At 42.0% G+C, this 25,616-nt stretch overlaps 1 protein-coding gene and 1 pseudogene across 1 annotated transcript in view; one reads left to right on the forward strand and one right to left on the reverse strand.

Moving 5' to 3' along the window:
- Positions 1-25,616, forward strand: part of sti (citron rho-interacting kinase sticky) — a 421,549-nt gene that overhangs the window by 369,814 nt on the left and 26,119 nt on the right. Inside the window, exons 33-34 of the mRNA XM_080286239.1 lie at positions 1,536-1,690; positions 2,461-2,546. Of these exons, the coding sequence (XP_080142365.1) occupies positions 1,536-1,690; positions 2,461-2,546 (241 nt within the window). The remainder of the gene's footprint in view (positions 1-1,535; positions 1,691-2,460; positions 2,547-25,616) is intronic.
- LOC145417648 (5S ribosomal RNA) lies at positions 9,474-9,594 on the reverse strand (annotated as a pseudogene).

Here is a 25,616-nt window from a genome sequence, read left to right on the forward strand (position 1 = left end):
CATCCATTCACTATATGCTTTCTTCTTTTGTGCCACAGCCTCTCTCATCTCTTTAGTCCACTATGCTGTTCCCTGCATCCCCTATTGTCTTCTCTTCACCCCACACACCACCTCACATGCTGCACAGATTTCTTCTGCAAATATCTTGCACACACCTTCCACATCCCCCATCTGCTTCAATCTATATTTACCTAATCGCTCCTCCACTTCCCTCTTATATTCTGCCTTTTTTCCATCCTCTTGTAACTTTTCTACTCTCCTTGTAAGAACTCTTTCCTGTTGTCATTTCCTTCTTCTATTTCTCCATTTTGTTTGGACTTTCATTCTGACCACCACCAAGTGGTGCTCCGAAAGTCCATTCCCCCAACCTCTATAAGCTTTTGCATCCATTACACACCTCATCCTTTCATCCACACACACATAATCAGTCGTTACCTTCTGTTCATTCAGTTCACCATCCACCCTTCTCATCACTCGCCACATATACCTGTAGATCATTTTGTGCCTGAAGAGGGTATTAGCTGTCACCAACCCCCTCCCGGTGCAAATGTCCACTAAAGCACTGCCATTCTCATCCACCTCTGCAAGCACACCCCACTCACCAACTACTTCATCCACCTCCACATTCCCTACTTTTCCATTCATATCTCCAACCAAAAACACTCTCATTCCTTTCAAACTTTTCCAAGCAAGCTTCCAAATTTGTCCAGAACTCTTCTCTCACTGTCATGATCTTGCGTTGGTGCATACACGCACACAATCGCCCACGTTTGTAGTCCAACTTTCACTTTTACCCACACAATCCTTGAGCCAACTGATCAATACTCTCTTATTTCCTCCTTCCATCTGTTACTCACAACAATACACACTCCTTCATTTGCCCTCTCATTCTCACCTACTCCTACACATATACCCCATCCTTACTGCCATTCTCTCACACTCTCACCTCTCCATATAGTTTCAGTTAATCCACATACATCCACTTTCGCACCCCCAAGCACCTGGACCTCATCATGTGTACCCCTTACATTCCATGTCACTATCCGTACTAAATCCTTTGTTCGGTCCTTAGTCGTCAACTTTTGGTCAGTCCTGGTCTGAGGCTTCTTGCTCGTATTTTTAGGTAGCTGTTTTCTGGGGAGGGGCACTAACCCTCCGCCAACCCACTTGTTGTCACATCGGGAACACGTGTTGGTTGGTTATAAGGTTACCACTCAGCGTTGTAAATGCTTTCTTGGTTTACAGGAAATCATTTCGCCTGCCACTTAGTGTAGAGCTACCCCCAAAACAGGGTATCACTACACTAAGTGGGTGGATGATGGGTGCCCCCACCTACCAGAAAAAAGCACCTGGCATTAATTGCACCAAATACTGTTGTTGTGACCCTAACCCCATTCTTAGGTGAAAAATGGTCTGGGGGATGATGATGATGACAATATATCTTCCTTGATGTAGGAAAAGGAGGATGGGTTGATATAAACTAAGTTGCCTGTGTGCTGTCCCTATATTTTGTAATAGCAGCTATAATGTTGCAGCATCCTGGTGTGGAAGGAGAGTGAGGAGCAGCTGATTGTGGTGCGACAGTATGGTACTCAAGAACCATGTACCTGCTTACATTTCACACAGGCCTCCCTTATAGTTGGTGCTGAAAAGTTCTATGAAATTGATCTCAAGACATATGTGATTGAAGGTTTGTTGTGTATCTGTGCATATAGTTACATTAGCAAAGACTGGGGAAAAAAGAAAATGGTGCTTATTGGTCTAAATTGAACCCAATTACTGGTATGTTCATGCACTATACGAAATCAATAAAGGTACAATTGTGGCCAGGTATTCCTTCCCACCCTGCTATATCAAGCCTGTAGGTATGACATTGTTGTACACATTCCATAAATGTATGCAGTACTGGCTGCTAGCAGATGCTGTGCAGTCATATTATGTCGACATTATGTTCTGAAATTGTGTGTGACAGTGCCTTAGTTACAGGTTAGAGATACAAGGGTGGGAAGGAAAACCTGGCCACAACTGTACATACAGACATATACTCTGACGTTGAATAAAGGTGCTGTAGTATTAAATGAATTAAGGTGCTGTATACAGACATATACTCTGAAGTATGACATCTTGTATTATTCCCTTTATATCTTAAAATTGATGTACAGTATTCACATTTTATATTGTTGGATTTTAATTAGAAAGGAGCCAGAAGGAATCAGTTTCTGGATCCTCAGCCTGTATTTTATTGGAAATAAGGGTTGGAATTATGATGATGTAACTTTGTAATTGTCATTTTTTTCACTTTAAGGATTTTGTGTTTCATAACATCAAAGGTTTATGCTCGGTTTTAATTCTCGAACATTGAAGAATAATCAGCACTCCTGGATTTTGCAAATAAGACAGAGTTTATATGAAGCAGCAAACTGTTATAAGAGAGAAGTAATTATGATCCTTGACCCTCAGAATTCCTGGATGAATCGGACACTTCCCTTGCATATGCCATCTACGGTTCCACCCAGATGTCTTCCTTTCCTCTTGCCATACTACAGGTCAGCTGTTCTTTACTTGTAGTTTCATTATTGTACATAATGTATCAATATGAATGTAGAGTAATACAACACTTGCTTTATATCTGGGGCTAGTATGCAGAGAATACTGTACACCAGTACATCAATGTTTGCAGGGTATACACTCCTTAAGCCCTCGGGAAGGTTCAGTTTCGTGAATAACTTGTTTCCATATCTTGTTTTTGTAGTCATCAGATCCTAGGCAGGAGTTGCTGAGTATGGGCCACTTGGCTTTATCGCCTTTATATGTATCAGATGGCCTCCCACATAATGTCCATCTGTCTATTACCAGATGCCTTGATCCCATAAAGGGTGGCCGCAAACAAATTGCTTCCATGTCGGCCTTTCCTCCGTCATTTCACAGCGCTACTCCCAGCTCACAGTTCTCTCTCTCAAATACCTCTCCACTCCATCCCTCCAACTCATCCTTGGCCTCCCCTTTCTTCTCCCCCCCTCCACCTCACTTACGTACACTCTCCTCATCAGTATCTCACTCACAGTTCTCCGTATGGCCAGAACACCTCAGTGTATTACTCATAACACTTTCTGTCACATCCACATTCACACCACAAAGCCTCTTCAATTCCTCATTTGTCAGTGTCTCTTCCTGTAACTCCACATGCTTCTCTCAGATAACTCATTTCCACTGCTCTCACTCTTGACTTGTGTCCCTCCAACAAGGTTGAAGCTTCATTGTCATACTTTAGAACTGGTATCACAATACTGTCATGCAGCGATATTTTTACGTCCATGCTCACTTCCCTGTTTCTTATCACTGCTTTCAAAGAACCAACAACCTTTCTTCCATGTTGTACCCTTTCAAGCACTTTCACCCTCTTTACTTTCATTCTTACTCATCAAACTACCCAAGTACTTAAACACACTCACTTTTTCTATATCCTCCTCCTTCGACCTCACTGTACATTCAGTGACTCCATTTCTCTCGAAGACCATGACTTCACCCTTCCCTACATTTGCCTTCAGATTCTGTTTCTTACACACTCTCCCAAACTCTTTCACCAAGCCTTGTAGCTCCCCTTTGTCTTCACTTAACAACACAGTATCATCTGCAAACAACAGTACAGTACAGGGAGCCTCCAGACACTGCCTTCTCTCATTAGGGCCGCTTCAGCATCCACTGCCCTACATTGTATCTCTTTTATAACCCCATCCGTATACAGATTGAACAACCATGGAGACATGACACATCCCTGTTCAATCCAACATTCAGATGGAAAAATTAACTCAGTTCACTGTCCCTACGCACTGCAGCCTTAGCACCCTCATACATATTCTTTGCGGCATTCAGCAACTTCCCATTTACTCTGTATATTCTTAATACTTTCCATATTCCTTGTCTATCCACCGTGTCATATCCATCCGTCCATCATCCAATCCTACATTGACCCATGAGAAGCTTAGGAGCCCGGGGCTAGGCAAATTGGTCCTGACATTTAAGATGAGAGTGACCAGCCTCACTCATCCTTGAGTGGCATAACATGAGCAATAAACCTCAACCACCCCTTGGATATAAACCTTCACCCACTCAATCCGACTGGAGCACCGTAATTACTCACTAAACCACCAGGCACCATAATTTGGTTACCACCCAACATAGTAAATGGTTTCCTGGTGTACAGGAAACCATTTGGCTTGTCACTCAGTGTAGAGTCACCCATGGGCAGAAGGAAGAGGAAAGAATGAAGGAGAGAAAGCAGAAGAGGGAGTGTAAAGTCACCTGTTGGCAGAAGGATGAGGAATGAATGATGTAAAGAAAGAAGAAGGAAGTAAATAAGGTAGGAGAGGAAAGGGCAGACACCCGAGATCAGCACTACATCGAGTGCGTGGATGGTGTGCACCCCCACCTACAATATGCTTTCTCCAAATCCATGAAGGCCACATACCACTTCTTTCCCTTCTCCAGAAACTTTTCCATTAAAGACCTAAGAATGTATATCTGATCTGCACAGCCTTTTCCTTTCCTAAAACATCTGTTCTTCACCAACTAATTCCTCTGTTATTTCCTTACTGTCTCAATACTGTCGGATACGATTATGTGAAACTATAGAACGTGGTGAATGTTTTTGGCGTATCCGATAGAGCCAGGATTCCGGGGGTTTGAATGATGAGTGAATGGAAGCATGGCCCGTTGGATTGGGCAATTTTGGGCTGTCTGGACATTGCTACTCCTCACCCTGCCCTTGGGTGGGAAAGGAGGTCCGGATGATGATGATGATGACACAATAAGTATCCTACCATATGCTTTTCCCATTACACCAAGAAGACAAATGCCTCTATGATTACCACACACTTCTTTTTCCTCTTTTCCTTTATATAGGGGAATAATTAAACAGTACCTGACTTCCAAGCCTCTGGGACTCTACCTTCCTCACAGGCCTGTCTGCACATCTTCCACATTCATTCTACCACCATATCTCCCTCATGCTTCAGCACTTCACCACACACTCCATCAGTTCCTGGGGCTTTCCCCATGTTGATTCATTGCTTCCTCAACTTCCATCCTACTAATATCTTCCTCTCTTCTCACATCCCTCCTGTTCCCAGCCATTCCCCAGCCACTTATACTTGCATTGCTTTCATCCTTTATGTTCAACAATTCCTTAAAGTGTTTTCCCCATCTGCACACTTTTTCTCCCTTCTTCACTATCAATAAACCATTTTTATCTTTCACTCTCTGACTAACTCCTTTAACATCCTGCCTAACTCTCTTTACCTCTTTCCAGAACATTTTCTTACAGTCCCTCCACTTTACATTAAAAATCCTTCCAAATTCCTCATCTAACTTCTTCTTACTCTCTCTCATTAATCTTTCCACCTCTTTCTTCCTCTCTATATGACACTCTCTTCTGTCTCTCAACTTCCTCCATGCCCCTGTCTCTCATCCATTCTCTACAGTATATGCTTTCTTCTTTTGTGCCACAGCCTTTCTCACCTCTTCATTCCACCATGCTGATCCTTGCACCCCCTTTTGTCTTCTCTCCACCCCACACATCACCATACATGCAGCACAGATTTCTTCTGTGAATATCTTGCACACACCTTCCACCTTCCCCATGTGCTCCTGATCATATTTATCCAATCATTTCTCCATTTCTCTCTCATATTCTGCCTTTTCTGTATCCTCCTTGAACCTTTCTACTCTCTTTGTATGAACTACTTCCTCCTGTCCTTCCCCTCTTGTGTTCCTCCATTTCATTTGGCCATTGACATTCACCACCACCAAGTGGTGGTCAGAAAGTCCACGCCCTCAACCTAAGTATGCTCCTGCATCTGTTACACACCTTTCATTCTCTCATCCACACACACATAATCCATCATTGCCTTCCATTCATTCAGCTCACCACCCACCCCTTCTCATCACTCGCCTCGTATATGTGTGGATCATTTTGTGTCTAAAGAGGATATTGGGTATCACCAACCCCCTCCCTGCATGAATGTCCACTAGAGCACTGCCATTCTCATCCACTTCTGCAGGCACACCCCACTCACCAACTACTCCATCTGCCTTCACATTCCCCACTTTTCCATTCATATCTCCCATCAAAGACACTCTCTCATTCCTTTCAGGCTTTTCTATGCATGCTTCCACTTTTGTACAGAACTCTTCTTTCACTCTACTTGTGCAGTCTTGCGTTGGTTCATATACACACACAATTGCCCACATTGGTAGTCCAACTTTCAGTCATACCCACATAGTCCTTGAGCCAACTGATCCGTATTCTCTTATCTTTTCCTTCCATTTCTTGCACACAACAGTACACACTCCTTTTGACCTCTCATTCTCTCCCACTCCCGCACACATCCCCGTACATAGTCCCTTATACCGTAATGTCCAGTTTTTAATTTTTCTTCTAAATCTTAAAAAAAAGTTATTAAGTTTTAAATACAGTATTGTTAATCATAGGCTGAAAATCCTATGATATTGATCTAAAGTAAGGGGAAAAAAAAAAAAAAGTGGGGAGGGCATATGAAATATTGTTCATAATATCAGTTTAAAGATAAATTTACTATACACTTCATGTCTGGAAGGACCTGACTTAGTACATAGTAAGGAGGATATTCAGTATTGAACACACACAAACTGTGGAGAAAAGACAGGAAAGAAAAAAAGGGAGGAGGAGTGATGATAGCAGTGAAGAACAACATAAATGTAGATACTGTGGAAACGGGAGAAGGCAGGGCTGAAGTGATATATATGAAATTAGAAACTGGAGAGAATGTTAAGAGAGAGATGGCGGTAGTGTATGTTCCCCCAAAGACGAGAGCATGGAAGGATGACGAATACCATGAGATGTTCTCAGATATGGCTAACTACTTGCAAAAAATAATTGAGAAAAGCAATAATATAATTTTGGTGGGTGACTTTAATTGTAAAGAGGTGAACTGGGAGGAATGGTACTCGGGAGGCGGCGAGGATTCGTGGGGTACTATGTTATTAAATATAATAATGAATAATGTGATGACGCAGTGGGTCAAAGAAGAGACACGGTTTCGAGGTGAGGACACACCAGCAAGGTTAGATTTACTGTTCACCAAAGAACCCGATGTAATAGAATCATTGGAATATCTCTGTCCTTTGGGAAAAAGTGATCACGTGGTCATTGAGTTCCAGATGTTAATAGGAAACGTCGAGCCAAGAGACGAGCTTCATAGACAGGGAAGATACAACTTTGGCAAAGCAAATTTTACAGGATTGAGAAACTTTTTTGAAAATGCGGATTGGAGAAAATTCAGAGAAACAAGAGAGATACAGAGGAAGTGGGATATCTTTCTAGACCTCTATAATTTGGGAGTGGAAAAATTTGTACCAAGAGTAAGAGGGAAAGAAAACAGGAAAAAGGAGTGGTTTAATAGAAGGTGTATGATAGCCAAAAAAGAGAGAGATAAGGCGTGGAACAATTGGAGAAAGAGAGGTAACGACAGAACAAAGGAAGAATATAAAAGAACAAGAAACGAATACACAAGAATACGTAGGGAAGAAGAAAGGAATTTTGAGAAAGGTATAATTGACAAATGCAAGGATGAACCCAAACTGTTTTATAGATTTGTTAATGGCAAACTGAAACAAAAGGAAGGAATCACCAAGCTGAAAGTAGATGGAGAGGTCTTTAAGGATGCGGCAATGCAAGCAGAAATAATGAACAAACGTTTCCAGTCAGTTTTCACTAAAGAAAAGGAGCTTGTGGAAGGGGGAGTGATTAGAAATGTTCCGGTGATGAAAGATATAAAAGTGGAGGTGCAGGAAGTGTATAAATTACTGGAAACTCAAGATGTAAGGAAAGCCCCAGGACCTGATGGAATTTCTAATTGGGTACTGAAGGAATGCAGAGAACAACTGGCGGATAAAATTCACAGCTTAATTGTATGCTCACTGGAAGAGGGGAAAGTGCCAAAAGAATGGAAGAGGGCAAATGTGGTACCAATTTACAAAGGAGGAAACAGGGAAGAACCCCTGAATTATAGACCAGTGTCTCTAACCAGCATGGTCGCAAAATTGTGTGAGAGAATCCTGAAAGATAGATGGATAAAATATCTGGAAGAGATGAATATTTTGGCTGAATGTCAGTTTGGATTCAGAAGTGGAAGGTCATGTGTTTCAAACTTGTTGAGCTTTTTACTCAAGAGCGATTGATGTGGTACAGGAGAGAGATGGTTGGGTGGATTGTGTGTACTTAGACTTAGAGAAGGCCTTTGACAAGGTACCTCATAAGAGACTAATGTGGAAACTAGAATATATAGGAGGACTAAAGGGGAAACTTCTGGAATGGATGAGAGACTTTTTGAGAGACAGACAAATGAGGACAGTAATAAAGGAAAAGATGTCTGGATGGAGGGAAGTAACAAGTGGAGTCCCTCAAGGCTCAGTGTTGGCGCCAGTAATGTTCCTGATTTACGTAAATGATATGGTAGATGGAGTGAACAGTTATGCGAGTCTGTTTGCTGATGATGTAAAGATCTTGAGGAAGATAGAGGTTGAGGAGGATTGTAAAATACTGCAGGAGGATTTGGATAGGATACACAATTGGAGCCGGACGTGGGAAATGAAATTTAATGTAAAGAAATGTAAACTATTGGAAATGGGTAAAAGTACCAGGAGACCATCACTGAATTATTTTTTGGGTAATGAATTAATCACAAAAAGGAGAGAAGAGAAAGATTTGGGAGTGCTGGTCCAAGATAGTTTGTCACCAGAAAAGCACATTAACAAGATAGTTGGAGAGACTTATAAGCTCTTGACTAACATAAGAGTAGCATTTCATTATATGGATGAGGAAATGATGAAAAAATTGATAGTGGCCATGATCCGCCCCAGGTTAGAATATGCAGCGGTAGTGTGGTCCCCACACAACAAGAAAGATATAAACAAGATTGAGAGAATACAAAGAACAGCAACCAAGATGGTCCCCAGTCTGACAGACCTGTCATACAGAGAGAGGCTGGAAAAACTGGATTTGCCTTCGTTAGAGGAAAGGAGAAAGAGGGGAGACATGATTGTGGTGTTCAGGACCATGGTGGGAGTAGATAAAATTGACAAAGAAGATCTGTTTGTATGGGATAAGAGAGCAACAAGAGGACATGGAATGAAATTGAAAAAGTCAAGCTGCTTGAAGGATATCAAGAAATATAGCTTTCCTTACAGAAGTATAGACTTATGGAATAGCCTGGACAAAGAGATCGTCCAGTCTAAAAACTTAAACGAGTTTAAAGTTAAATTCGACTTATTGAGAAACAGCGACGGAAACCCACGAGCATAGTACATTCCTTGTATATCACCATCCATCCATTGCCAGACGCCATGTATCCCAAATGGGGTGGCCAAGGGCTTGAGAGTTAATTGTTTTACAGGGAGGGGCACTAATCCTCCACCAACCCCACTTGACACGTAGGGATGCCAACAGCATCTGGTGTTCCTAGGCGGTCACCCATCCAAGTACTAACCAGACCCAACGTTGCTTAACTTCGCTGATCGGATGGGAAGCGGTGTACTCAATTAGGTATATTCTTAAATATTTGAAACGACTTAGACAAAGAGGTGGTGCATGAGAAAAACATCCATGTGTGTAAAGGTAGACTTGATAAATGTGGATATGGAGACAGGACAACACGAGCATTGCTCAATTCCTGTATACTACAAATAGGTACAAATAGGTAAATACACACACACACACACACACACACCAGCAAGGTTAGATTTACTGTTCACCAAAGAACCCGATGTAATAGAATCATTGGAATATCTCTGTCCTTTGGGAAAAAGTGATCACGTGGTCATTGAGTTCCAGATGTTAATAGGAAACGTCGAGCCAAGAGACAAGCTTCATAGACAGGGAAGATACAACTTTGGCAAAGCAAATTTTACAGGATTGAGAAACTTTTTTGAAAATGCGGATTGGAGAAAATTCAGAGAAACAAGAGAGATACAGAGGAAGTGGGATATCTTTCTAGACCTCTATAATTTGGGAGTGGAAAAATTTGTACCAAGAGTAAGAGGGAAAGATAACAGGAAAAAGGAGTGGTTTAATAGAAGGTGTATTATAGCCAAAAAAGAGAGAGATAAGGCGTGGAACAATTGGAGAAAGAGAGGTAACGACAGATCAAAGGAAGAATATAAAAGAACAAGAAACGAATACACAAGAATACTTAGGGAAGAAGAAAGGAATTTTGAAAAAGGTATAATTGACAAATGCAAGGATGAACCCAAACTGTTTTATAGATTTGTTAATGGCAAACTGAAACAAAAGGAAGGAATCACCAAGCTGAAAGTAGATGGAGAGGTCTTTAAGGATGCGGCAATGCAAGCAGAAATAATGAACAAACGTTTCCAGTCAGTTTTCACTAAAGAAAAGGAGCTTGTGGAAGGGGAGGGAGTGATTAGAAATGTTCCGGTGATGAAAGATATAAAAGTGGAGGTGCAGGAAGTGTATAAATTACTGGAAACTCAAGATGTAAGGAAAGCCCCAGGACCTGATGGAATTTCTAATTGGGTACTGAAGGAATGCAGAGAACAACTGGCGGATAAAATTCACAGCTTAATTGTATGCTCACTGGAAGAGGGGAAAGTGCCAAAAGAATGGAAGAGGGCAAATGTGGTACCAATTTACAAGGGAGGAAACAGGGAAGAACCCCTGAATTATAGACCAGTGTCTCTAACCAGCATGGTCGCAAAATTGTGTGAGAGAATCCTGAAAAGACAGATGGATAAAATATCTGGAAGAGATGAATATTTTGGCTGAATGTCAGTTTGGATTCAGAAGTGGAAGGTCATGTGTTTCAAACTTGTTGAGCTTTTACTCAAGAGCGATTGATGTGGTACAGGAGAGAGATGGTTGGGTGGATTGTGTGTACTTAGACTTAGAGAAGGCCTTTGACAAGGTACCTCATAAGAGACTAATGTGGAAACTAGAATATATAGGAGGACTAAAGGGGAAACTTCTGGAATGGATGAGAGACTTTTTGAGAGACAGACAAATGAGGACAGTAATAAAGGAAAAGATGTCTGGATGGAGGGAAGTAACAAGTGGAGTCCCTCAAGGCTCAGTGTTGGCGCCAGTAATGTTCCTGATTTACGTAAATGATATGGTAGATGGAGTGAACAGTTATGCGAGTCTGTTTGCTGATGATGTAAAGATCTTGAGGAAGATAGAGGTTGAGGAGGATTGTAAAATACTGCAGGAGGATTTGGATAGGATACACAATTGGAGCCGGACGTGGGAAATGAAATTTAATATAAAGAAATGTAAACTATTGGAAATGGGTAAAAGTACCAGGAGACCATCACTGAATTATTTTGGGTAATGAATTAATCACAAAAAGGAGAGAAGAGAAAGATTTGGGAGTGCTGGTCCAAGATAGTTTGTCACCAGAAAAGCACATTAACAAGATAGTTGGAGAGACTTATAAGCTCTTGACTAACATAAGAGTAGCATTTCATTATATGGATGAGGAAATGATGAAAAAATTGATAGTGGCCATGATCCGCCCCAGGTTAGAATATGCAGCGGTAGTGTGGTCCCCACACAAAAAGAAAGATATAAACAAGATTGAGAGAATACAAAGAACAGCAACCAAGATGGTCCCCAGTCTGACAGACCTGTCATACAGAGAGAGGCTGGAAAAACTGGATTTGCCTTCGTTAGAGGAAAGGAGAAAGAGGGGAGACATGATTACGGTGTTCAGGACCATGGTGGGAGTAGATAAAATTGACAAAGAAGATCTGTTTGTATGGGATAAGAGAGCAACAAGAGGACATGGAATGAAATTGAAAAAGTCAAGCTGCTTGAAGGATATCAAGAAATATAGCTTTCCTTACAGAAGTATAGACTTATGGAATAGCCTGGACAAAGAGATCGTCCAGTCTAAAAACTTAAACGAGTTTAAAGTTAAATTCGACTTACTGAGAAACAGCGACGGAGACCCACGAGCATAGTACATTCCGTGTATATCACAATTAGGTATATTCTTAAATATTTGGAACGACTTAGACAAAGAGGTGGTGCATGAGAAAAACATTCATGTGTGTAAAGGTAGACTTGATAAATGTGGATATGGAGACAGGACAACACGAGCATTGCTCAATTCCTGTATACTACAAATAGGCAAAAATAGGTAAATACACACACACACACACACACACACACACACAGAATTAATTCCAAGGATATCAAATAACACCCTAAGCTTTGAGGAATACAATACAGTACAATCCCAGTTAACCGGGCAGCTTGGGGAATTCACCTTCCCGGTTACAGATTTTTCCCGTAGTTCTGATATTCAAATCTATACAAAGGCGATCATTATCACAGCAGTAAATACAATTCAGTTACTCACCACTCACATCAGGGGGCACACTAAGAGATTCCACCTGAAAAATTGCCTCGTAAACACACACCATGGTCATAATGCACATGCATGCAATGCCTTGCAGTACCGGTACTGCAAAATGCACAAGTCCATTCTGTTAACTATCGAATAATTTCTTGTATGTACTGCACTCATGTGGAAAACTAAAGAAATAAAATCCTGAATATTTATATGTAAATTATCACGACACCTGTGCCCCCACATCAGCTTTGTTTACGATCCCGGCCCCAACTGACCGCCACCATTCCGCCACTGTTTTGCACCATTCTGTTAACTACCGAAGTATTCGTTGTATCTACTGTACTCATAAAAGTGGAAAAATAAATAAATAAAATCTTGAACATTTATTGGTGAACTGATGTTAAGACTGTACTGTAGAATTATCACACCTGTGCCCCCACACAAGCTTTGTTTACGGTCCCGGCCCCGACTGACCTCCATCATTCCACCCTTCACCTGGTGCCAATCAGCTGTTTTGCACAAAATAAAATACATGATGTACTTATGAAGTGCAAGCATATATATATTTTTTTCTTCCAACAAAGTAAACCTTCATTCCTATTAACATTTTTTTTTTTTTCATCTCTGCCAGCACACATGCATTCTAAGATGAATTTATGTGGTGCAAGTTAGAGTCGGTCCGTGAGGAAGAAAAACACCGGCATTTGCTGATTTGCTCTCTCCCGAGATGTCTGGCTTACAAATTCCTTGCCTGTCTTTGAAACGATTTAACCATCCAACACTGAAATCACATTCGACTTCTGTATTCATCTTATTGTGAAACTCTCTTGCTTTTTCTTGGATAAGAGGACCAGAAATAGGTGCTCCCCTAGATCTTTCTAAGCAAAACCACTTGAACGATGAAGAGTATGCCTTTTTTCAATGGACTTACTTGTCTCGCTTTTCATGAAAAATTCATTGAGCTTGGATGCTTGGGTCTTTATATAAATCGTTGGATTTCCTACATTATATTCGGTCATCAGTGTTTTATAATGTTTGCCTTTTTCAAGTCTATTGCATATGTCCAGCTTCTGTTTCAAGGTAGGCACGACACGCTTATGTTTAGTTTGCTCTTTAGGCATTTTGGAATGTTGAAATTACTGTCCATCAGAGCAACACAACAGCAAGAGATTGTTTACTGTCTGGTGGTAAAAAGCAGACTGGTGATTTGTGGAAATTGTGGAGGGTGTGGCGGATGACTGAATTCAAGTAGGGGAAAAAGGGAGGAGGAGGGCTGGTTAAGAGGATTTACTAGGGATTTACATTAGCCAGAAATGCCTTCACCTCGCTTAGTCCAACTTCACCCAGCCTCGCGTAATATGATAAAACGGCGGTTTGGCGCTCCATTCAAAATGGCGCACAGTTATAACTTACTGACATTTTTACCAGCCCTTGAATTTTCCCGTTTTTCTGAGTATTCCGTTTGTCTGGATACCGGATAGCAGGAATTGTACTGTATATAGATAAGAGAATCATCATCATCATCATCATCATCATCATCATCATCTGGCCCTTCTTTCCCACCCTAGGGCCGGGTGAGGAGTAGCAATGTCCAGACTGCCCAAATTTGCCCGGTCCAAAGGGCCACGCTTCCATTCACTCGTCATTCAAGCCCCCGGAAACCTGGCTCTATCGGGTACGCCAGAAACATTCACATGATCTGTAGCTTCACATAAGTGTATCCGATTGAGTCAATCCGGACACTGCCACGTTAAAAAAGGGTGTCAAATCCCTGATCATGCACTTCTCGCAACATTCATCCAGCCAGCTTGATCTCTTGTCAGTTCCTTAACCATACTGACTTCCAACACACACACTCATCCAACATATCTCTCCACCTTCTCCTTGACCTACCTCGCCTCCTCCCTTCTTCAGATTCGCTCAGATATACCTTTTCACCACTCTGTTGTTATCCATTCTCTCCACATGACCATACCATCTCAGTACACTCTCTTCGATTCTGGTGTCCACCGAGTTCCTCACTCCACATCTTTCACGAATCACATTATTTCACATCCTATCCACCCTCTGTACTCCACATACATTCCTCAGCAGTCCCATTTCCACTGCTTTTGCTCTTGACTTTTCATTTTCATGCCACACCATAGTCTCACATCCATATGTTAAAGTTGGCACCAACACTCCTTCATGTAAGCCTCGTGCAGCTGCAACACTCAAGCCTCTGTTTCTTATCAAGGCCGTCATTGCACCAGCTACTTTTCTTCCTTGTGTCACTCTGCTTTCAACTTCTTTTGCACATTTTCCTCTCTTTTTTATCACTGTACCCAGGTATTTGAACTCTCTCACCAATTCCAGTCTCTCTCCACTCACTGTAACATCGCACTGGGAGTCACGTTCTCTCTCAGTAACCATCACTTTGCTTTTTTCCACATTTACTCTTAACCCGTCACGTCCCGAGGTTTTCCGCACCTCCGACATCCCCCAGTCCCGAGCCTTTTTGGAAAAATTTTTTTTGGGCTAAAACTTCCGCTTTGGTTGAGAAACGAAGGAAAATCACCAAGAAAGGGCTTACCGTGGTCTATAAGTGATTGGAACAGGTGAGGTCCCCTGCGCCAGGTATCGTATTCTATCATTGACGTGTCAGGCGCTCATGTTTTCTATGGTAAGGAATATTGGGAGAAACAACACACAACACCTCTATATTTATTGAATTTGAACTAATAAACAATAACAGTAGCAATATAATGGATTTCAGACACATATATATGAAAAATAAGCATTGTACCATCGCGCGAGCATAGCGAGTTAGGTCTGAGTTGTAACGTGCTATATGCTAAGTTTCTTGTATCAGTCAACATATCATTTTTTCTACTTGTATACTTCTGTTTCAATGACATTTTACCAATTTCTACTGTTTGTAAATGTTTTCAGATGTTTTCATTCATTATGATGACATGCAGCATAAGTTTAGCGCACATCGGCTTACTAAGCGCACTCACTATAATTCTTATTTCAACATACCCAATTGTTTTATCATTCATTCATTGCCAGACGCCACGTATCCCACACGGGGTGGCCAAGGGCTTAGAGTTATTTGTTTTACAGGGAGGGGCACTAATCCTCCACCAACCCCACTTGACACGTAGGGATGCCATTGTTTTATCACTTTCCTATTATTTTTCCCTTTACATGGAACCTTTCCTCCACCACTGTAAATGTTTTCAATTATTTACATTCATTACGAGGGCATTTAGCGATATGGTAGCGCACATTCACGTAGCAAGCACAATCTCAAACACTCGTGTTTCATCTTCTACTTTATGTATTCACTCCAATTATACTTTCCCACTTACATTACACACGTTTACACCCCTATACTGCACTGTACACACTTACTGGCATTATTTATTCAAGTGAGCGTCAGAATATCGCATGAAAATACCCTCGCAATGAATGTTTCGACCAACATAATACTCAAACACTTATATACTAATTCTTCACATATATTACACACTTTCCCACTTGTTGACTTCTATTTTCATTATTATGGGCCTTATTCATTCAACTGAGCATCAGGATATCGCATCCCTATACACACACTATGAATATTTTGACTTAGAATATATTTCAGCACTTATAATAATTTGAACTTATATTATATCCGTTAGCATTTCCAATAATAATAATTACATATTTACAGGCCATATTTATTGCACTGAGCGACAGAATATCGCATCATAAAACCCTCGCTATGTATGTTTCCACTTACGGCATATTGTTAAACATCTTGAATCCAACAACTTAATTAGTGATAGACAATACGGTTTTCGCCACGAAAGATCCGCCATTGACATACTCAATCTCTTAACTCATACCATCCATCAATCAATTGATCTTTTTGGAGAAACTCATGCAGTAGCTCTTGATATCTCTAAAGCTTTCGACTGAGTATGGCATCGTTCCCTGCTGTCCAAACTCCCTTGCTATGGACTAACGTCTTTTGTTCCTTTGATTTCTTCTTATCTTAGTGACAGGAAAATAAGAGTAAAAGTAGATGATATATATTCGAATTTCCACTCAATTACCGTATTTCGCGGCATGTAAGACGCAGCATTGTGAAAGACGCACCCTAATTCTGGCAGGGCAGTTCTGTGAAAAAAAAGTTTGCCCCAACCAAGACTGCAGTAAGGTTTCTTGATAAGAGCCATTACCACACAGATACACACTCACCTTTCAGAATCTATTCATTACTGATCATCAGCCTTTGGTTTCTTTTTTTTTTATATACAAAGAATGGTACAGGAAGAGAAAACAATGCCCCTTCTTGACAAAACGTAAATGATATGAGCCACTATCACTTAGATACACATTCACCTTTCAGAATCTATTCAGTACTGCTCATCATCCTTTAGTTTCTTCTTTTATGTACAAAGAATTATACAAGAAAAGAGAAAAGAAAACAAAACCCCGTCTTAACAAAACGTGACTTCAAACCACGAGGCCATCTCAACTTTGTTGATAAATATGTATCAGTAAACTGATATAAACACTGTTTTTAATATTTTATGAATTTAAAACCACAAATGAAGTCAATAAACTCTATTCTTTCATTCACTGACGAAAACATGAAGTACAATGAATGTTCACATCAGTTCATTTATCCTAAAAGAACCCCGTCATATTCCACACCTGTTACGGAATTTCCTCAAATTGCCTTGACTCAAGCACAATATCAGACTACTACCATCATTAATCATGCACTCTAACTAACCTGTAATTACCTCCACAAATAATATAAAAAGGTAGCACTAGTAAATGCACAAATTACAATGTTTCACAACCAAAGTTCAATATAGCAAGGCTGCTTGGGAACAGGATAGACAGCTGTTTTTACTCTCTTCTCTCAGTATCACTCCTTCACTGTCAGCTATGTTTGCCTTGCAGCATCAACAATTAAAAATGCATGCTTCACTGATCATAATTTACTATTAACATTCATTTCAAAACATACTAAGTATGGTGAAAACATCCATTGTTACACCTTAGTAACACTGCTGCCTCCCAGTCGCTAGACAGCAGTCTCTACCCCTTCCTCTCAGTATCACTTCCTCACTGTCTGCGATGTTTTCCTTGCAGCATCAACAGTTAAAAATACGTTCTTCACTGATCACAATTTACTAAAAACAGACATTCATCTCAAAACATGTCGAGAATGGTGAAACTATCCCTTAGCAACACTGCTGCATACCAAGCGCTAGACAACTGTCTCTACCCTCTTCTCCCAGTATCACTCCCTTACTGTCAGCTGTTTTCCTTGCAGCATCAACAATTAAAAATGCATATTTCTCTTATCAGAATTTGCTAAAAACAGACATCCATCTCAAAACATTCGAGTACTGTGAAAACATCCATTTGTGGTCTTAACACTGCTGCCTCCTAGTCACTATGGTACACACACACATGTACACACCACATGCAACATTCGCTCGCCTCTGAAACATTTACATCAATCAGTTTTGGAGTACCCAGTGGCTTTATTATATGCCAAACACATCAAAATGTATTTGGTTGTTCAATATAAATATTATCACTTAAGGACATGAAACATCTCAAACAATTTATTCATCCAAACATCGTCAGTGCAAGACTAAAGGTGTACAGCACCATTGATCCTAAATTTTCCTTGGTTGCATCTGTCATGATCACCTAAAACTTATATTCACTTCATATTACTGACATGGTGAAAATTTCACTCGTCTTCAAATCCTGAGAATTCATCACTACTTTCCCCAAGTCCTGAAGCATCACTGGAAGTCATCATCACTGTTTCACTGTCACTCTCATACAGTAAATGGTCCTCAGTACCATCCACTGAATTGCTTATACCACACTTCATACGACTTTAACTTGACACTCGTTTTAACTGAGCACAGGCGATATTCAGACTTGGGGAATTTGATACAGCCCACATTAACCTCCTCAGTACATGTTTCCTGAACTGAATAAAATCATATGGCGAGCATGAATAAACTACTGTACCCTATAAAATACATTGCTGGGCTGAAGGGATTATAATAAGCGGATTATCAGTTCCCTAGCCTGACTCTTCCCACTCCTACTTCCTTAACTACACCCACACCAAACTCTCACCTACACCTTAGGATTCTGGTCGTTTCGGCCGTAACGTCCAAAATGGCAAACGACTTTACAACCTAACCTAACCTAACCAATTTGGACGTTACGGCCTAAATGATCGCCATTGCCGATCATGAGAGCTTTGCTTAGGCAGCAGAGATGCAGAGAGTGAACGTTGTCAATCATTCTGATCGCTTCGTCTGCTAAGAATACAGCAGAAATTGCGGACTCTGATATGAATGCCCGTCAGGCACTCTATTTCAGATATTGTATCAGTTATGCTACTCAGTGAATTTTATCCTATTTTCATAACAAAATACTGTAATTGGGTGTGCCCTGAGTTGCATAGACATTGCTGAAGTACTTCACTTGGCTGAAAAAGTGAAGCTGTAACTTCAGGCAGTACTGTTTAACGTTACAACTGTTTTTCCTGTTTTTCGCTATTGGTATAATAAGACTGTTCACTTTTATGATACTCTTGTCAGGCATGAAACAAAATGTCACTAAGAGAAGCCAACCATGTGAGGGTGATTGAATTTCCATATGCGACAAAAATCAATTCTGATGACTTGTCAGGTTCGCTTGCCAGCATCTCTCCAGTATGACTGCTTTGCTAGTTAGTAAGTGGATGGCAAGCAAAGTGGTTATGATTGCCTTTCAGAAGGTTAGCAGACAGTTCACCAGTGAGCATGCTAGCTTGCTAGAGTAGGGTGTACGCTAGACGCTAACCTGCTAAGTTGCTAAACTGCTAAACCCCTTGACGGTATTGGCCAGTTGAGCTGAAAACAAACAGTGAATGCTTTGTATTCTTGATCTTGCGTGTTTCAATATCTGCTGCATATATACACTCACAAAATGTCACAAAAGTAACTGACCTAATTAGGGTTACTGAATTTCCATACGTGACGAAAGTCTGTTTTGATGACTTGGCAGTTTCACTAGCCAGCATCTCTCCAGTATGATTGCTTTGCTAGTTAGTGAATGGATGGCAAGCAAAGTGGTCATGATTGCCTTTCAGAAGGTTAGCAGACAGTTCACCAGTGATCATTTACGTTAGCTTGCTGGAATAGTGTGGATGCTAAACTGCTAAACCGCTAAATATCTTCACAGTGTTAACCGTTGAGCTGTAAACAAACCCGCGAAAGTTTTGTGTGTTTCTGATCTCGAGTGTTTCTTAAATCTGCTGCATATACACACTAGTGTATATTATTTTTAAAAATAAAAACAAATCTGCATACTGTAGAAAACTCCTGTGGTTGCTAAGCAGTGAGATGATCATCTTTATGAGTTTCTTCTCAATGGAGCCAAACTAACCTGCCTCAGTCTAGCGTGCAGGACGCATGGGGATATTTTAATGTAACTTTGAGACAAAAAAGTGCGTCTTACATGCCGCGAAATACGGTAATGCCGGCGTGCCACAGGGATCAGTTCTGGCGCCAACCCTATTTCTGGTTCATATTAATGATCTCTTATCTGTCAGTTACAATCCCGTTCACTCATATGCAGATGACTCGACACTACATAGTTCATTCACACTCAGACATCCATTTACAAAGTCTAATATCTCTACCTCTCAACTCAGTACAGCCATCTCCATAAATCAAGATCTAGCTACAATCACTGAATGGGGACAAAACAACCTTGTCTCTTTTAATGCTAGTAAAACTAAATACAGTATATACAGTTTACTAATAGACAGATATCGCCAGATTCGTACATTACCTTCAGTGCTACTAATATTCCCATCTCCAAAAGTATTGAAATTCTTGGTGTCTCACTTAACAGTGCCCTCAACTGGACCTCTCATGTCAGGTCACTTGCTAAGGCCGCCTCAAAGAAACTTGGATTATTGTACAGAGTCCGTAACTTCTTCACCGATGAGCAGTTAGCTATAATTTATAAGTCATGTGCGCTCTCAGCTTGAATATTGCTCACCCTTGTGGAATGGTTGTGGAGAGGTTGCATTGAGACAACTGGACAAAATTCAGAATAAAGCTGTTAGAATCATTAACAACCCTGCCATTACATATAAACCACCTCCCCTGCAAATAAGAAGGAATGTTGCCTCCCTTGCATTATTTTACAGATATTTTTTTGGCAAGTGCTCAGACGAGGTTGCGTCCATGGTGCCGCCTCTCCATGCCTTCCCTCGTGCTACACGGGCATCTGGTAGCACTCATGACTGGAATGTCACTCAACCATATTGCAGAACTTCTGCCTATCAGAATTCTTTCATTCCCCGAACTGCATCTCTCTGGAACTCGCTTCCCCAGAGTTGTTTTCCTCCAAATTTCAACCCACAACTGTTCAAGTCTAACTGTTACAGATATTTTATGAATGGAGAACACCAGTAGTCTGGTGTATGGATTTTTTTTTTTCCCCCATTTGTTTTTCCTTCCTCCGTTCTGTTATTTAAAAAAAAAAAAAAAAAATATTTATACACTTACATACAATTTTGGCACTTATGTTATACCCGTATGCACTTTATACTAATATTTGGAGATCAACATGACTGATAATTTCACTGAGCGTCTGTTTGTCGCATTTACTTCATAGTTTCAGCGTCCTATCGCATTCACACCATATCAGAATTGCATCAACGTGTGATATTCGCTGAAACATGGGTGAATACAGAGACCCACGTCACACTCCACGCACTCATAGCGGGTGTCCTTCCTCTGTGTCGTGAGTCTCACCCGGGAATTGCTACACACGTGACACCTGCGTTGGGGCCTAGGTCTGTTTGGCTGGGGAGGGATAGGAGTGGGGAAATGGCGGCCGGATATTCTCAGGGGAGTTTGGGCAATAGGGGCAGTGCGGGTGCGATGTTGGGGCCTTTCAACAGGGTAACGTGCAAACATCTCTCTTGTGAGCTCCCTCACAAACCCTTCAAAGGTTTCCTGAACTCCTGTTGTCATGGCGTGAAGGTGGTGGCAATTCAGAGCAATGATGTCTAGCAAGTGAAAGAACAGTTTCTTATACCACTTCATCGTGGTCCTGGCACACTCTACCGTCGATATCATGGAGTCTGACTGGTCCACCAGGCACATGTTTATGTTATAGTCCATGACACACTTAGGTTTCCAAATGTGACGCCCGTTCTCGCTACGGTAATCTACGGAATCAGTACGGTGCATCAAGGGGCGGTGAACTGTTGACAAGAGGCTTACTTCTCTATTATGGTTCCACACAGTTGCAAGGATGTTGTTGGCTTTGAAGAAGACAACCTCATTCCTGGCAAGTTTCCGCCCTACCTTGGCCATGTGACGCTGGTTCACCCTCACGGTTCCACAGACTCCCGTTTCATTCGTGTGAAGATAACGAGCGAGAAGAGGACTAGTGTACCAGTTGTCCAAGTAGAGGACGTGACCACGATGAAGGTAGTCTTCTATCATTGTCTTTACCACTGCTTCCGACAGTCCAATACTCCGATCTTCTATTATGTCTGACTGTGCACCAGTGTACAAGACTATGTCTTGCACATATCCAGTCCTACAGTCGCACATAACAAAGATCTTGAACCCAAAACGGTGCCTTTTACTGGGTATATACTGCCTAAATGAAATATTACCTCTCCACAACACGAGACTCTCGTCTATGACGAGGTCTCTATAGGGATAAAATGACGAACGAAAGTTTTGCCTCAGGTGATCAAAGACCAACCTAATTCACCTCATCTTATCTGTGTCATTCGCATTTGCAGGATCATGAGCATCATAGAAATGGAGGCGACTTAGAATTTGTTGAAACCGATTACGGCTCATCACTTGCCCAAATATTGGGGTAAACATAACAGGGTCCCTTGTCCAGTAAGCCGGAATTCTGTTCTTTCGTATAATACCCATCAAAAGGACCAGGGCAAAAAATAGGAACATTTCTGAAAGGGAGACAGGGTAAGCTCAATCAGTAGAGAGTTGGCCTGCAGTCCTGACGGACCCGGGTTCAAATCCCGCTGAGGCAGGGAACAGTTTAAGGATTTGAATTTCATAAAATCAGACTTTACTGATCTACCAGAAGACCCGCCGATATGTCGTAAAAATACCCCCGCTAATACCAATACATCAGTCCTATATGAGACAGCCCTAGCATGTATTCAGTATGGACGATGGGTGTTAGCGCCGAAGTGGTGACATGTAGAGGTGTGCGGTACGTAGGAGGACTACTGGGCCTTGAAATCAGGCTGTGAAGCCTATGCCCAGAGTCGGTCACATAAAAAAAAAAAAAAAAAAAAAAAAAAAAAAAAAATCATATATGATAGAATGCCTACTCCTTGTTCCCAGTCTTTCACTCTCAAGGTGCTGGGTGCTTGCAAAAAGGTTGGTTTGGTAAACAATCTGCTCCACAAATGCCTCACTAACAAACAGGTGGAAAAAATCCAACCTGGTGGAATTACGGTGAATTCCGGGAGCAATGCAGCCAGAGTGCCCCTGCTCAGTGAAGGGGTGAATGAGGGGAGAAAAATCACTCCCATCCTCCCAATTCCATCCCACAAATCCCTTGTCCCCATCATCCCCATCACCGCCTTTGTCTGGGTGGGGAGGAGATCCTGGTGGGGGAGGTTGGGGAGAAGGAGTGCGGAGGGCTTCCCCACTGTCACTCCTCTTCCCTCTGCCTTTACCCTTTCCCTTTCCCTTACCCTTACGGCCTTGAGGAACATTAGGGGGCTGTGGGGATGAAGTAGGGGAATATTGGGGAGCATAAGACGTGCTGGGGAGTGGTTCCTCCCCACCTTCCCCCCTCCATGACAACACCACGTGATTTTTCACGCACCCTAGCTCGACCACGTGTTAGGGGATATTGAGGAGCATAAGACGTGCTTGGGAGTGGTTCCTCCCCACCTTCCCCCTCCATCACAACCCCCCGTGATACTGAACGCACCCGCACTCGCCCACGTGATACACTCCGCCTCACACTACCTAGGGAGAGCAATGACTCACTCATGTCACTCTCACTTTCCATACTCCTCCCTGCACTTTCCCTTTCACTCCCCACTCCCTCCACGGCACTTCCTAACTCCCCAAACAAAATACTAGGCCCATACCTGCTCGTCTGACGTGGTGTGCGCTCTGGGCCACAATGAGTTATTATCTCACGTTCATACCACGTGGCAGCACGTCCCACGACTCCGTCCTCGTCCTTGTCATCGAAATCTGGTTCCACATCACGTTGGGGCTGGGCATAGGATGTTGCACGTGGTTTCTTGGCCGGCTGCCCCTCTCTAGCAGCACGGTAAGTCACGTAATGCCGCTTCCTGGGAGACGGGACTTCTTCATCACTGCTGGTGGTTTCTTCCTCCTCTGGCTGCACATAATCTTTATCCACAACTTTGTCGTCCGGTGGGGAATCACTGTCGCCTATAAAGGCATCCAGGGCGGCTTGAATTTCGCCCTCTGAGAGACTTCTCTTAGCCATGTCTGAGCAGGACTGTTGCTACCAGGTGAGTGGACGAGCGGCAGGTTAGCGCGGGTCGCGCAGGGTTGCCGAGTGTCCCCGCCTGGTGGCAGGTAGGGGACGGTCATGCAAGGATACGTACTGCAAATCAAGCACGAAATTTGGAAATTGTCGAAATTATGCACTTTGCAATTGCACGACGCACCGGTACGTCGCCGGGACTGGCAAATGCAATTCGTTGCAGCGTACCCATACGTCGACGGGACGGGGCTGGTTAAGGCACGACGCTCACAGACATCAGCAAAACTCTGCCCTAGTCTACCAAGTTCTTATCTGGTACTTGCAAGCAGTACTGCATCATCAGCATACAACAAATTTGAGATATTCCATCTATCACCATTCATTACCAGCGCCATCCCTTTCTCCATTACTCGTGTTTTTACTTCTCTCATCACCCCATCTTTACATATATTTAACAACCATGGGGTCATCACACAACCTTGTCACACTCCCACACTGATCGTGAACCATTCGCTTAGATGCCCATTAACCCTTACACATGCCTCACCACCATCAAGAAAACTCTTGACGGCACCTAGCAGCTTACCATCTACACTGTATATGCGCAAAATTTTCCACAATCCTTCTCTGTCCACATTGTCGTATGTTTTTTTCAGATCCATGAATGCCATAAACACCTTGTGGTCCTTCTCACAAGCCTTCTCAGCTATCTGTCTCACTGCAAATATTTGATCCACACATCCTCTGCCTCTCCTAAAGCCACTCTGTTCACCACTCACAAGGGCATCTGATATCTCTCTTACTTTCTCTATAATAATTCTTCCACATACCTTCCTTATCACACTCGATAAACTTATGCCACGATAATGCTTGCACCCACTTCGCTCGTCCCTATTTTTGTACAGGGGTACAATCACAGCCTTTTTCCACTCTGCTGGCACAGTTTCACTCATCCATGCCTTCTTACATATCTCCAACAAGCACTTCATTCCACTCTGTCCATTACACTGAAGCATTTCTGCATACACCTCATCAACCCCAGCTGCTTTCCCATTCACAGCACTCTTCACCTGTGCAAGTGTCCCCTCTCCTGGCACTGCATTCCTTCTCTGCACACCCACAAAACCAATCATGTTTACAGCCACTCTGCCTTTTCTATTCCCAATCATTAGGCTTTCAAAATATTCTTTCCATCTGGTCCTTACTTTATTCCTGAGTTAATAATCTACCACCTATATCTTTCACACCATCTCATTTCTTTCTGCTTTCACTTGTACGTTTCTGCACCTCTTTCCAGAATAATTTCCTATTTTCAGAGTAGTTTGCTTTCATTTTTCTTCCTAGATCATCATTTACCTCCTTCTTTTTCCTCTTCACTAGTCTCTGTACATGCTTCTTGCTCTCAGTATATTCAGTTCATATTTCAACAGAACCCCTGTCCTGTAACCACTTAGGCACTTGTTCCTCATTTCCTCCACTGCTCTCTTAACCTCCTCATCCCACCATGCCGTACCTTTCTTCTTTGTTGTTACTCTTGCCACACCACACACCGCTTGAGCATTCCTAACTATGCAGTCCCTGTATGCATTCCACAGGCTGTCCAGATCCATTTCATTCCAATTCACTGATTGTAACTCCTCCTCTGCTTTGGTCCTGTAATCA

The sequence above is a fragment of the Coenobita brevimanus genome, chromosome 110 (genome assembly GCF_032717465.1).
Source record: "Coenobita brevimanus isolate Jiangsu-jjx chromosome 110, ASM3271746v2, whole genome shotgun sequence".
Classification (NCBI taxonomy): domain Eukaryota; kingdom Metazoa; phylum Arthropoda; class Malacostraca; order Decapoda; family Coenobitidae; genus Coenobita; species Coenobita brevimanus.